The following is a 13258-nucleotide window of genomic DNA, read 5'->3' as shown; positions in this document are numbered from 1 at the left end:
GAGCTCAACAAAAATCTCAGAATGTGTGCTAAATGATTTATTGGTAGGACATGTTGAAAAACATTCTCTACTACATTTTCACACTTTAGAAAATCAGTTATATGAGGTAATGTGTATAACAACAACTAAAAGCATCAGCACAAAATTGCCATCTACAGCTGAAAATATTTAATATTACCTTTTGGATTTGACTGAGCTATGCAGGAAAAGAATCTAAGCAATTTATATTTAGAGAAGTTCTTGGGGTTGATTGTTTTGTCTTTTTAAAATATAACAACCAAATATATTTAGCTATTCAGTGGGTGATTTCAGTTCAACTGGAGGACATACAACAGTATCATGAAACACTGTTTTCTCAAATGTCTGTTTTTATAACACCGTAACAAAATCAGTGGTATCAATAATGAAACAGGATTTGTCCTTAGGAAGACACTAACAGTGGATGCTAGAGAAGAATAAATTCATAGGCCAAGTAATTTCTATGTTCTGAATGGACCATTTTTTGCAAGTACTATTGTTCAAATAATTTAACATTTCCTACACCTACAAAAATAGAAGTAGAGTGCATAAAATGGGTTTCCATCCCACCTCAAAGCAGGCCCCAAACAGAACTTAGTCACTTCAGTCGATGTAAATAAATTTCCATCTAAAGTAATACTTTGCTGCTCTCCTTTCACAAAAATTATCTTATAATCAGTCTAACCTGTCGGTGAGAAAGTTGTTCTTTCAGACTCAAACGGCTGATCTCTGAAGATGTCAGAGTTGCTTGGGCTTGTTCTAAAGCTGTTTGAAGAGCCTTTACCTCAGTTTCAAATTTCTTCATATCCTGGGGGAAAAAAGTACAGAAAAACTAGGAAAAACACAAACCACATTAAACTTGCATTAAGATACATAAGTCAGTGGTGTTATTTTAAGTGATCTCCAAGCCTCTGGAAAATGGAATACATATCATATGCATTCTCTGGCATATTATAGTTTCTCATCTTCTACAGGCAGTGACCATTTCACATTGGGTTCTGTTCCCGGTCCCCGCACACTTCAGCACAACATGCATAAGTGTTCTCTTCCCCCATTCCCAAAGGACCTGCATGTCAGCAATTGCACATCAATTGGACACACCGGAAACTGTTGCCTCCTGTACAACCTTCCATCTATTTCAATGTGGCTTGCATAGGAGAACTGTCCTGGGCATTGTGCCCTAGAAATGCAGTATATTTATTTATTTAGGTTCCTAAGTATATTATGTGTTTAAAGCAGGGTGTCCTACAAAAAGTTAAGATTAGAATAAAACATATACTGTATTGCCCTGAATATAAGCTGCACCTTTAAAAGTCAAGGCTTATTTATGGGTGTGGCCCACCTCCTGGCTCTAATGCCCTGAACTTGGTGTCCAGCTCCCCAAGCCGGCGATGGCATTCAATTCTGAGCTCACTACACACCCGCCTCCTGATACTACAGCTTCCCAGCACTACCTCCCCAAGCCAGTGTTGGGAGAGACTTGGAAGTGGCAGGTGGACTGCGCACCATTACCCCATGCTCTCTGGCTGCTTCCTGGGAGGGGGGGGAGCCACGCTACTTTGCCAGCAGCCTTCCCCCCAGCAGCTTGGGGGAGGCTTGGGAGACACGGCCAGGATGGGCGCCGTTGTCCCACACCCCGACGGCCCTTGTGAGCAGCTGTTTCAGCAGCAATACCGTAAGGTCATGAAGATAAGCCACACTTTAACTTTTCACAATCGGAATTTTGAAAAAAAAAAGGTGTGGCTTATATCTGGGCCAATACGGTAAGATTACAACAAACATTACTAAGGAATAATCACAACAAGATGTTTTATATTAGCCTTGTGCAGTCATAAAGCAGACCTGCAACTGTCAGCTAGATATGAAGGGCAGTCTGAATACCTTGGCTGCATCCTGAACATTTTGCAGCCGCTGTTTGATCACTTGCTGCAACTCCTCAGTCTGCCGCCCAAGCTCTGACACTTGCTGAGACATCCCTTTGGTTGAATACACACTCGCGAGATAGTCTATCTTCTCAGTCATGGCTTCAAGGTCTCCGTGGATCTCACCAGATTCTTCAAGCATGGCCTAGGTGGGAGTAGTGACAGAATTTGTTTCAATATTCAGATTATGATTTTAAAAATGATAGGCTAAAGTTTACGTTCAACCATATTGTGCCAGCACTCAGACTTCATAATGTTATCCCCCCCATCATATGTTTGAATAGTGGCTTGCCTCAGACCTCAGAATGAAGGCATAAGACATCACAAGGATTTTACTAAGAGATACAGGTATCTAAGAACTCCTCTCTGACTCCTGCCAGAATTCAGGAGGCACCCACTGGGGAAGATCAAGCAGGTGTCTAGAAACTGTCATTTATACAGCTGCTGTCAGGTGTGCGTGCAGGAGCCAGGCCCTGTGACCAACAGGACTCTGCAGAACTGGAGCCTTCCTAAGGCACGGCCATACAGGTGAGGCCGATTGGTAACTCAGATCACCTGGTGGCAAGAGCTGGGAAGGGATACAAGGTCAGCATTTTCCCTTTGGCTCTTTGCCACAGCAACACGTTCCCTGCCTTGCTGTGTTTGACTCCTTGCTTCCTGACCCTCAGACCCTTGGCTTCTTGACTTCTTGCTCTCTGATCCTCGGACTCTTGGCTTTCTGACTCCTGGCTTCTGGACTCCCATTCCTGCTCCCACCCCACCATCTTGTCCCTGGTCCCAACGTCCCCAGCTGGGACTTCAATTGCCCGTGAACCGGACCTTGACAGCTGCCTCACTGCATTTATGGTCTATCATCATCCACTCCCCTGAACAGATACCAAAGGGAACTCTTCCTAGGCCTATTACTCCACCAGAATTGTCCAGGTAAGAGAACAACATAGAGTTCCTAGTGGATGAAGCATTCACACACACACACACACGCCCCAATAACCTATGGAGAACTATTGTACCAAGTCTCCATCTTAACAATATGAAGTGGGCAGCTGAAAATTTCTGGTATTTCTAACACTATGTAGTAAATTATGAGAACCAACTAAGCAGCAGTTTCATTAAGCCATGAAATTAATGGAAAACTTATTACATGATGACTATCTGCAGTACTTGAAGCATGAAGTATAAAGTAGTTGTCTTACTTCTATAGGGTTGCTAGACTGAGACAGGAAAATTTAGCACTCATTCCACTAGTGATGAGCTATTCATCCACACCAATAATTTATGGTGCCAGGAGTAGACTGTATTAGTCTGGACAGGGCCTTGTGTGCCTCACACAATTCTATTATAAAACATCCTCTGATGCAATATTGAAGGTACAAAAACTCCATCTCAGCATGTGATTGGAGACACCCAAATACACTTTGTACAAAAACAACAACAACCCTAATTAGTACATAAGCCTGTGTGTCAATCTGTCAAAACCAAAGAAAGAAAGAAATGCTTACTGGCAACAAATGGGAGGCAGGGTACTTTCTTATGCCAATGTCATTACTTAGTACGATAAAAACATTTTCATTTGAGCATCAGTGGGGCAGGAACGCATGTTGTTTGATCTGCTACTTTAACTTATTTTTATATATAATATTTGTGTAGACCTGGCTTCCAGCATTATATATCATGTATATATTCTGATATTACATATCAGAAAACAGCACAGGCTTCATAATTTTCATTTGATAACACAATGGTATTATAGTTCAGAGGTAGCAACTATCTTTGGTGCAACAATTTGTGTCTTCATCTATTATCTGAAAATGTTTTTGCTATAATCACCTGATGAGTCAAAAATTGATCACGAAGCTGAGTGGCAGAATTCCATGTAATGCTACCATGTGTTAGGATTTTAGCTTTTTCAATCCATTTCAATATGAATTCTAGCATCTCATTATATTCTTCTAAGTGAGAAATGGCCTGAAAAGACAAGTAAAATCTACTTCAATAAATCCAAAGTACAGTCTTGTGTACAAAAATACTTTTGGTTTCTGAAATGTTGTCACTTTACTTACCTAGCGATTTTCATTACTTCCATTCTTCTAGTTTCTTAACATTTACATTTCTCAATTACTGTTCTAATGTGCTGATTGCATTAAAATTGGTACATTTGCCATATGCCTATTATGCCTACTTCTTACGCAGATGAAGCTATTTTGAAAATTCTAGAATTAGAATGTATTGATGTCAAGGTGTGGGAGTATCACTGCATACATACTAAGAACAATTTGGCTCTATCATAAATGACAGCACTGCGTGCTTCCCTGATCTACAACACCTCTTCCTCTGTTGACTTAACTATGTTTTATGAGTACTTGCACCGACTACAAGCAAAGGACCAATCCCTTTTAAGGGCGAGCAATATATTGCCCTACACAGAAATATATCAGGCAGTTGTTTATATTTCCAAGATACTTTTCTGGACATCTAGTATATTGAACAATTAGGATTATTTAAACCACATTTAGGATTATTTTAAACCACTAGAAACTACTGTTTGTCACTCAGTAATATTAGCATGCAATATATCACATCGGCAGTTGGTATAAGCTCATGGAAGACAAGATTTCACAGAGTAACAGCAAAAACGTTTCCCCTGGCTGAGGGCCTCTAGTGGATAAAAGTGAGTCATAAGGGCTTTATGTCACTTTCTGCCTTACTGTACTTTCTGAAAAGCCCTTTGAACTTACTGGATTTTAAGAGGCCTACTAAGACTGGCATCCTATGCATATTTACCAGAGTAGGCATCAAAGAAAAAAAAAAGAGGGAGGGGGGTTTACTTCTGAACAGACAGATTGTGTTATAAAGCTGTTTTTTTTAAAAAAAGTCTAAAAATATTTAAAAATCTTAAAGACATTAACATCTAAAGATAAACATAATTTCCACTTTCATCCCTTCTACCATGTTGTCACAGTAATGTGTATTCTGCACTTTAAGAACAAAATCAAAATTCATGCCAAGAAAATTTGAACTCTGCAATATGACCCAAAGATACAAACTAAAAATACTTGCATATTTTTGCACAATTTTTCCTGTATTCTGGTTTTGCTAGTTATTGTTTCGTGGCAAGGAACTATGCAAGGAGCTGGCAGCCTCAACTTAACCTACTGGAAATTTCACTTTGGTTTCTCAAATTTCCAGCAGACAAAGTCTATCTTCACAGTTTAGAGGGCAGGAGACTTTGGGTGGGGGGTGGGGGAAAATAAACAAACGTGGAATTCCCTGGAAACTGAATTCTGTGCACAGTACCATGTTCTATGTACTCTCATGGAATTGTGGTGTATTAAGAGCCTTTCAGCCTATCCTGCTATTATCTGTTTCAACCGTACTTGAACATCTCAACAATATTTGAAATTGTATTAAGTTAACGTAATACTATACCTGACTCAGCTTTGATGCCCTGTACTCAGCCTGTCTAATAGTTTGCTGGTGGAGAGCAGTCAGTTGGCTTATCTTGCCAGCCAGGTGCTTAGCCAGCTGAGGATTCTGCTCTGCAAAGTCCTGGACAGCTGCATCGAGTTCCATCAGCTTTATGTTGCAGCTGTCCAATTCTTCACCCAGTAGCTGGAGGGAGAAGAAACTGCATTACTTGCCAAAAAAATGGAAAAGACTGAATGAAAGAGAGAAAAGTGGGCAGATTGTTTCCTTTCAAAGTCTTGTGAGTACTGTTACACCATTTTCAGCAAATTTTTTTTTTGTACGGAATGGGAAGGATGTGCAGATTTCTCAACTATAGCTTCCAGCTCAGTTTCTTTGGAGTAGCTGGTAATTTTCCTCCCACACATGCAAAAGGAGTTGTTATTGTTATACTAAGCACTAAGGTAAGAGTATGAAAACACACACACACATACACACAGAGAGAGAGAGAGAGATCATTGACCATACCATGGAGTCATACATCTAAAAGTGAGAAGTTCCCAATCCTATATATGGTCAGCCCAACAATTTGTAGGATTAGACGTATATAGTATGCACAATGAGACACAAATGGGGGATTTAGATAGCTCTACATTTTCTCTATTCATTTAGAAGTAAGAAACATTGACATCTCTCTTTTTAAAGAATGGCATAAAGACAATCATATTGATCACATTTGCACAGAAGGATATGCCATAATTTTGACTTATTGTGGTTTAGCATGAACAAGTAGCATGCTACTGCAATTACTCTCATTTTGTTCCTCCTTTGGTGGGAGTAATGTTTGGCTGCAATATCCAAACAATGGATCAAGTTTGTTGCTCCTTAACCAGCCATATTGCTAGCCAACCTTAAGCCTTGAGTACAGTGGTACCTCAGTTTAAGAACAGTCTGTTTTAAGAATGATTTGGTTTACAAACTCCGCAACACCGGAAGTAGTGTCCTGGTTTGCAAACTTTACCTCCATCTAAGAACAGAAGCTGAATGGTGGAAGGGCACCGGCGGCGGGAGGCCTCATTAGGGAAAGCGCACCGCAGTTTAGGAATGGTTTTGGTTTAAGAACGAACTTCTGGAACGGATTAAATTCGTAAACTGAGGTACCACTGTATTTGGTTTACTCATTGTTATTTGTTAGGGAGTAATGAGCTTTAGATATAAAGGGGGAATCAAGCTTCCTGGTTTATCCCACTCATGCCTGGGGAGAAGCAAAGTGGAATCAACTAGGCAGTGTGCATCAGCATGCAGCTCATTTGCATTAAAACATGATAAGCCAGAAAGTTTGGCTTATCCTTATGTGTGAAGATGGCAAATTCTCAAGCCATCTTTTGCTTTCACACTTGCAAAAATGACTAGCATCAACTAATGATTTCTATGTGTGAATAAATGATCACAGATCATCAGAGAGCAGAGACATCAATCGTTTGCAGGATCCTCAAAGAAAAGCTTTTCATTAAACTTTCAGCTGCTCCATCAGCTCACAAGAAATAATTTGATACACACACATACATGAACCAGCCATTAGTCAGATGCAGTCTTAAAAGCTTTCACGTAGGATACCAAAGGGTGATATCTCCCCACTTTCATTATAATCCTTCTCTCTCCATGCTCCAGGCTCCATAACACAGTACAGGGGAAGTCCAAATTGTGTCCTCTACATGTTGTTGAATTCTAGCTCCCACCAGCCTCAGCCAGCACGGCCAATGGGACTTTGAGTTCAACATCTTGAGGGCACTAAGTTGGCTATCCCTGATATAGATTTATTTATTTTTGGTAAATATTTGATTCTACAAGATTATTAAATAGGGAGTGATTCTGTACAAAGTAGAATCTTATTTACCCTTTGATCCATTTTAGCTTGTGTTATGTTATTTGTCTTCTCCTTCAGTTTAAATAGAATTGAATCGAGCTCTTTTGCAATCCCTTGAATCTTTTGATCAAATTCTTGATTCAATGCTTTGCTCTGCTGTACTTCTTTTTCTTTGGCTTGAATCTGCCAAAAAACCAAAGTTAAAAAAGAGCAACTAAACATGCTGGTTTACTATACATCAATTATAGAAAATCAGCGTGACCACAAAATTGTATGTTTATGTATGTAGTCTTGCATTTCCTTAGACAAATACAATAAACTTGTGGCAACTTAATAGAGTCTAACAGTAATTTTTTACACAAACTTTTGCAGCCAAGTATCTCTCCAATAGAAAACTGGGACAAGAACATGCTTCTGCCTTGCTGTGTGTAAGTGAATAGGGCTCAGCTGACTTCTTCACTCCTTCTGTCTCCCCAGCTGGCCTCTTGGCCAAATGTGTGTGCGCACTAAGTAAATTGCATTCAGATCCCTTGAAAAGAAGGCAGAGTTAGATGTATATATGGAAAGCCCAGATAGGCTCCTGCTGCAAGAAATGGTTGCTGTACAGTAGTGCCGAGGACCAACCAAGGTGGGATAGGGAAAAATGCTTTAATGCTCTCTACCAAGACCCATTTCTATATCCACAGCTGTATGGGGGGAGGAATTACACCCATTTTGTGGGGTTGGGATTGTACATGTGCATGTGTGGTTTCACTTATCATTCTGCTATTACATGACTCCATTTACAGAATCAATAGTATTCACTTCAAGTATTTTACCTGTTCATGTATATTTACAAGTGCCAATCCGACTTCTGCTAACTGAAGAGAAAGCTCTGAAGGTAAAATGGTATAAAGTCCCAAATATTTGTTCTGCTGTTGTTCAGCCATTTTCTCGACAGCCTGGCGGTGAATAGTTGCTTCATTGAGGAGAGACTAACAGGAAAGAGAAAATATTGCCAAAAGAGTGGAGAAAAGTGATAGGTTTTAGAGCTTCACATTTCATATGGTTACAAAATAATGAGTGTTCTTTGAAATTTGACTCCAATATGTCAAATCTCACCCACCTCAGTGTGTCTATTTTGACAACAGAGATAATCTAAGATAATGCTGAACCCTTTTGTATGCCCACAGCAAGCAACCTTGACCTGGATACTTCTGCATCACTGGAGTCCTGTTACTTCCAGAACAATGATAATGAGGGAGACCAGCTCAGTGAGCAGTGTCTTAATCTTCCTCACATGATATTTCTTGGGAAGTAGGATAGTAAGAACCCCAAATGACTGCACTTCTTTTAGCCTGTTGCCAATATTGCTTCCTCTCTAGTATCCTCTGAGTGATGGATCTTTGGAAACGTCATCAACCTCAGGCATCCTGCTTTTGCACACATCAGTCATAGCGGCATTTGGCAACCATCCAGCCACAGCACACACATCAGAAACACAGCTTTAACTGAGTCTTTGAATAGGATTCACCTAATGTGTCCCATCAGCAGAAGCCCTGCACACTTACAATGGGGATTTCCCCCTGCAACCCCCCCATTGGCTTAGTGGATGGGTGAGAGAATCTCCAGAACAGTGCTTTTGCGGCAAAGAGAAGGGCATATTTTCCATCTGGAAGGCTGAAATGCTTACACTGACTGAACGATCAACTTAGCACAATGCTGAATTCCTCTTTAACTTTGTCCAAAGCAGAGCCTCACTGCAGGAGTATTTCATTCCAGGTCACCCTGCTCTCTGAACCAGCTGGCCACCCTTTGACTTGATTACAGTTTGTACTGTGCCTTGTCAACAAATCTTGATGCTGTACTATTCTTGTGTGCTTTTTCACTAACACATGGTCTGCAAAACTTTGCAATCCATCCACTGCCTTATATCTATTTCTGGCAGTGGCTTCCATGTTGGATTCAGTCACAATTATGAAACCAGAAATATGGGAGACAAATGCAAAGAACTTGTTCTGATTTAATCATAAAGCTGGTTTCGAGTTGTTACTCGAATGCTATAAGCATTTAAGTAACATTTGTTTTGCACTGTAAATGGAGATAATTTAAAAGGTACAGCAGCCTGCTCTGCCCCCATTTTTTTTAATGAGACACTTGACAAATATTGCATTACATAATCCATTGTATGTATGATCAGAACACTGTAATAGGTAAATTTTGGGATTCCCTTTATTGGAAGTTTAAAAAAAAATGGAAAGGAATCTGTGAGAAATACTTTAGCTATAGGATTTCACTAAATCAGTGGTGTTCATGCTCCATATCCTAAAGGAATCCTCTTAAAACTGAATTTTCTCATGTCTGTCTGCTATGGAACCTCAGTTTGCTGCAAAGAATCGTGTGGTACATTCTAAAATTTGCACAGGGCACCACAACCAATCTCTACAGAAATACCCAAATCTACAGAAACACACTGGCACTCTATACAAGTCTGACATACCTGCAATTCCTCAAGCTGGGGATCTATCTCAATTGTAGGATTTAATAAATATTCTCTGGCTTCCTGAATCCAAGACTTCACTTTATTAATCTCTTTTTCAACTTCTTCACGCTCTTTAAGTTCTTGTTTAACCACTTTCCCACTTCTTTTCACCTTTTGTTGCATGCTTAAAAATACAAACGTTTTAAAGATTTGAGTAGCAAACTTCTCCATACATTTGTCAAAACCTTGGAGTACATTAGTGGACACATTCTACTATTTATCAAATTTGTCATTTATATTTTAAATGGAACATAAATGTTATAATTATGGCTGTTATAATTAATTAAATCAGCAAGTTTAAGTTACCTATCCTATGCTGATGGAAACCAATACTGTGTACTTGTACAGTTTAAACTGTTATATTCAACAGTGAGAAATTCACAGAATATATACAATTATGGATCATAGCCAATATTTACAGTTTAAAATAGCTTTTTCTTACTTCTGGCATCTGTCTTGCATTGCTTTGATTTCTTGCATGATAGGCATTTGCTCTTGGGAACCAGAGGCTATTTCTATGTCCCGGAGCATGCTAAAAGCCTGTTGCTTCAGCAGACCCAGAGATGACAATTGTTGTTCAAGTTCCACAATGAAATTACTGTGATAATCCAGAAGATCCACAAGTTCATTCTTTGAGGCCTTTTCTACTGAACTTTCTGGTAAGCGATCTTGCAACTGATCAAGAGTTTCTGTTGCTTTTTTCATCTAAAGATGAGATTTTAGAAAACCACACACAATAAACAACATTTCCTTAAACTTGTCAGTCATAATAATTTACAAACATTTTAAAGGCTCTGAATTGCTTCCCCATATATTTTACAATTGTTTATAATTAAGCTTTCACATAATAGTAATATATTTTAAAATGGTTTGCTACTCACAATTGTACTTCTGTAATTAGGTTATAGTATGTTTGATTTTGTTAATAACATGCGTACTAAAACGTTTCTTGTAAGCACCACTGGACACAAACTTAAGATCTAAGTAGCACTGCTATCTCAATGCTTCCTAGCTTGCTCTGCAGCTGATAATACTCCCTCCCACCTGTTCCCAGTTCATCGGGAGCTGCAGCTGTGGCCCTGTGTGGCTGTGGGAAAAAAGGCAGGAGGCTTCAGGGAGCTTCTGCCCAGGAAGAAGTACTTCACAGAGTGTCAAGGGTGGAGTCTCAGGTGCTGCAGCATGGGCATAGCCAAGGGGGGGGGGCAGCCCCATCAAATAAAACAATAGAAATACTTAACTAACTGACCAATCCCATCGGTCCTGCCCCCCTAACAAAAATCCTGGCTATGCCCATGTGTTGCAGGGAGCCAGTCAGTTTCATTGCTGAGCTCCCAAGGGGAAGAGCTTCTGGGGTGGACCAGAGAGAAGACCACCGGAGTCTAGTCCACTCCAGGAGCATAAAAGGAGGACCCGCCTGGCCTTCTCCATCCCTTTCACTGATCTTCCCGTGCATTTGTGCTCTCTTTCAGATTGCTGGTTCTTTCCTACTTCCCTATGGCAGAAGAGGCATTGTGCTGGATTCTTAGAAGGCGAAGGAGAGGGGCACCCTAATCAAGCACACAGGAGATCCCCTTAAAGGGTACTGGAAGGCAGATTTCTGTCTTGATGGCACCCCTCACCAGTGGCCAAAGGAGGTTTGCCATCATTAGCTCATGCTGTGATGAGCCTCAGCAATTGTCAACCCCTGCTGTTGAAATATAGCTCATCAATCTGTAGGTAGGCTGGTTGAACACGTGGGTACCCGCCCAATGCCTACATCAAACCTGTTATGTAATCAATAAGTTGTGATCTATTTATCCAACTTAGATTGTGTTCGTCATATTTTATTGCTTGTTCCCGCACCACACACAGCTACCCTGTGCGTGGGTCAGCAATGTTGATTAGCTTGCTTCATCACATCACTGTAAGATATGCAGTTGATCCAATGAGAAATTCTTCATTTTCAGGGAAACCCATCTTCTTAAGTGGTATTTATTTCCATGTATATGTAAAATATTCTTTTCCTATAACTCTTCATTTTAATATTCAAATGTTGACATTACAAATGCAAAATATACTTGCACAGAATGACTAATAGTGAATAAGAGATACCAAATAACCTTGATCCTTATACCTTATTGTTAAATACATTCCATTTCTGCATTGATTCTTCCAAAATCCTCTCCTGGTCTTGGGCAACACTTCGAAGCCTTGTCCACCGCTGCCAAACGGTTGTCATGGACCTACTTATGGTTGCCTTGCTGGCATCGTTGCCTATTTTCTCTAGGCGGCATGCCTTCTCCTCCAGTGATGTGACCTTCCCATGAAAAGAGTTCACTACAGACACCAGTGACTGAGGAAGCAAAGAGAATGATTTTTTTGTATCTTAAGAAAATAATTAAATTTTTTTTTAGCATATCTTATGCGTCATTAAGTGTGTAGCATAGCTGAAACAGATTGTGTTAAATTAAGGTCTGTGGTTTCAGTGGAGAAAATATGACCCGACATAATTCAGAAGCTTTACCTTATGTGATATTAATTTTTCTTCTGCTTCAAGACTGGAAGTTGCTTTAGCTACAGAAAATTCAGATAATTTCTTCTCAGATTCATTCATCAGGTCAATAACTTGCTGCCTTGCCGCTTGATACTCCTGCCACTCAGAAGCACAACTTGAAAAGAAATCAAACAATAGAACTTATTTCTGAGTAGGAAATGGCATGTATAGTTATTTAAAATCAATGGCAATTAAAACCCGCAGTGCTTAGCTTTGGCTGGATTGCACTGTAAATGTTTTATAAAATAACCATTTATCCTCCCATTTCCCAACAGCTGCCTTTCTGAAAAGAGGACAGCAACTATCTTGTCATTTTGTGCGACAACCATCTGCTAGACATATTATCTGACATTTCAAAAACTGAAAATGTACCTTTGCAGTTGTACTTTCTGGGCTTCTGCTTCTTGTCCTGATTCCACGCCTTTCTCTTCTAAAGCCTTCACGTTCTGCTCCAGCTCCTCTTTTCCTGTGACTTGAATAAAGGGCTCCATGTCGGCCACAAGGGTCCGCAGTTCTCCCAAATGCACACGGAATTGCTTTTCAGTGCTAAAAAAATCTATATGGTTCTTTAGATTTTCCTCCGAGTTCTCCATATCGAGGCCATTTCGTGCCAACTGTAGCAATTCCTGGGCGTCTTCAAGCCAGTCACTAGCAGTCTGGGAAACCTGGTAGTATCTTTGGCACAGGCTATATAATTTATTCAATTTATCCTGAAAACAAACAAATTAAAATGACATATATAGTCATTAAGAAAAAACACCACTTATATAACATATATAAGTAGGGAGGCTGTGATAACCAGCAGGTTTGATTTAACACAGTTCTGCTAAAATCAACAGCGATGTTGAATCCACCTTCTGTCCAATCTATCTGGAAACTGTACTGGAGTTTAAGAGCAGTGATGACTAATGCAAAATACATGCCTTGTTGAATACAACAGATAACACCTGCATTTGGAAGTGCATTCAAGTGTACATATATATAATCTGTACTCC

The 13258-nt window shown here is 39.9% G+C and overlaps 1 protein-coding gene across 1 annotated transcript in view; it reads right to left on the bottom strand.

The window, feature by feature from the left end:
• SYNE1 (spectrin repeat containing nuclear envelope protein 1) overlaps positions 1-13258 on the bottom strand; it is a 274657-nt gene that overhangs the window by 106992 nt on the left and 154407 nt on the right. The window contains 11 exon segments of the mRNA XM_081905258.1: positions 704-826; positions 1900-2085; positions 3768-3905; positions 5367-5549; positions 7240-7392; positions 8028-8183; positions 9689-9854; positions 10173-10435; positions 11844-12062; positions 12234-12378; positions 12636-12973. Coding sequence (XP_081761384.1) covers positions 704-826; positions 1900-2085; positions 3768-3905; positions 5367-5549; positions 7240-7392; positions 8028-8183; positions 9689-9854; positions 10173-10435; positions 11844-12062; positions 12234-12378; positions 12636-12973 — 2070 coding nt within the window.

Source organism: Podarcis melisellensis, assembly GCF_964234715.1.
Source record: "Podarcis melisellensis genome assembly, chromosome: 3".
NCBI lineage: Eukaryota > Metazoa > Chordata > Lepidosauria > Squamata > Lacertidae > Podarcis > Podarcis melisellensis.
The sequence above is the reverse complement of the archived record's forward strand: the minus strand, read 5'-3'. Positions and strand labels throughout refer to the sequence as shown.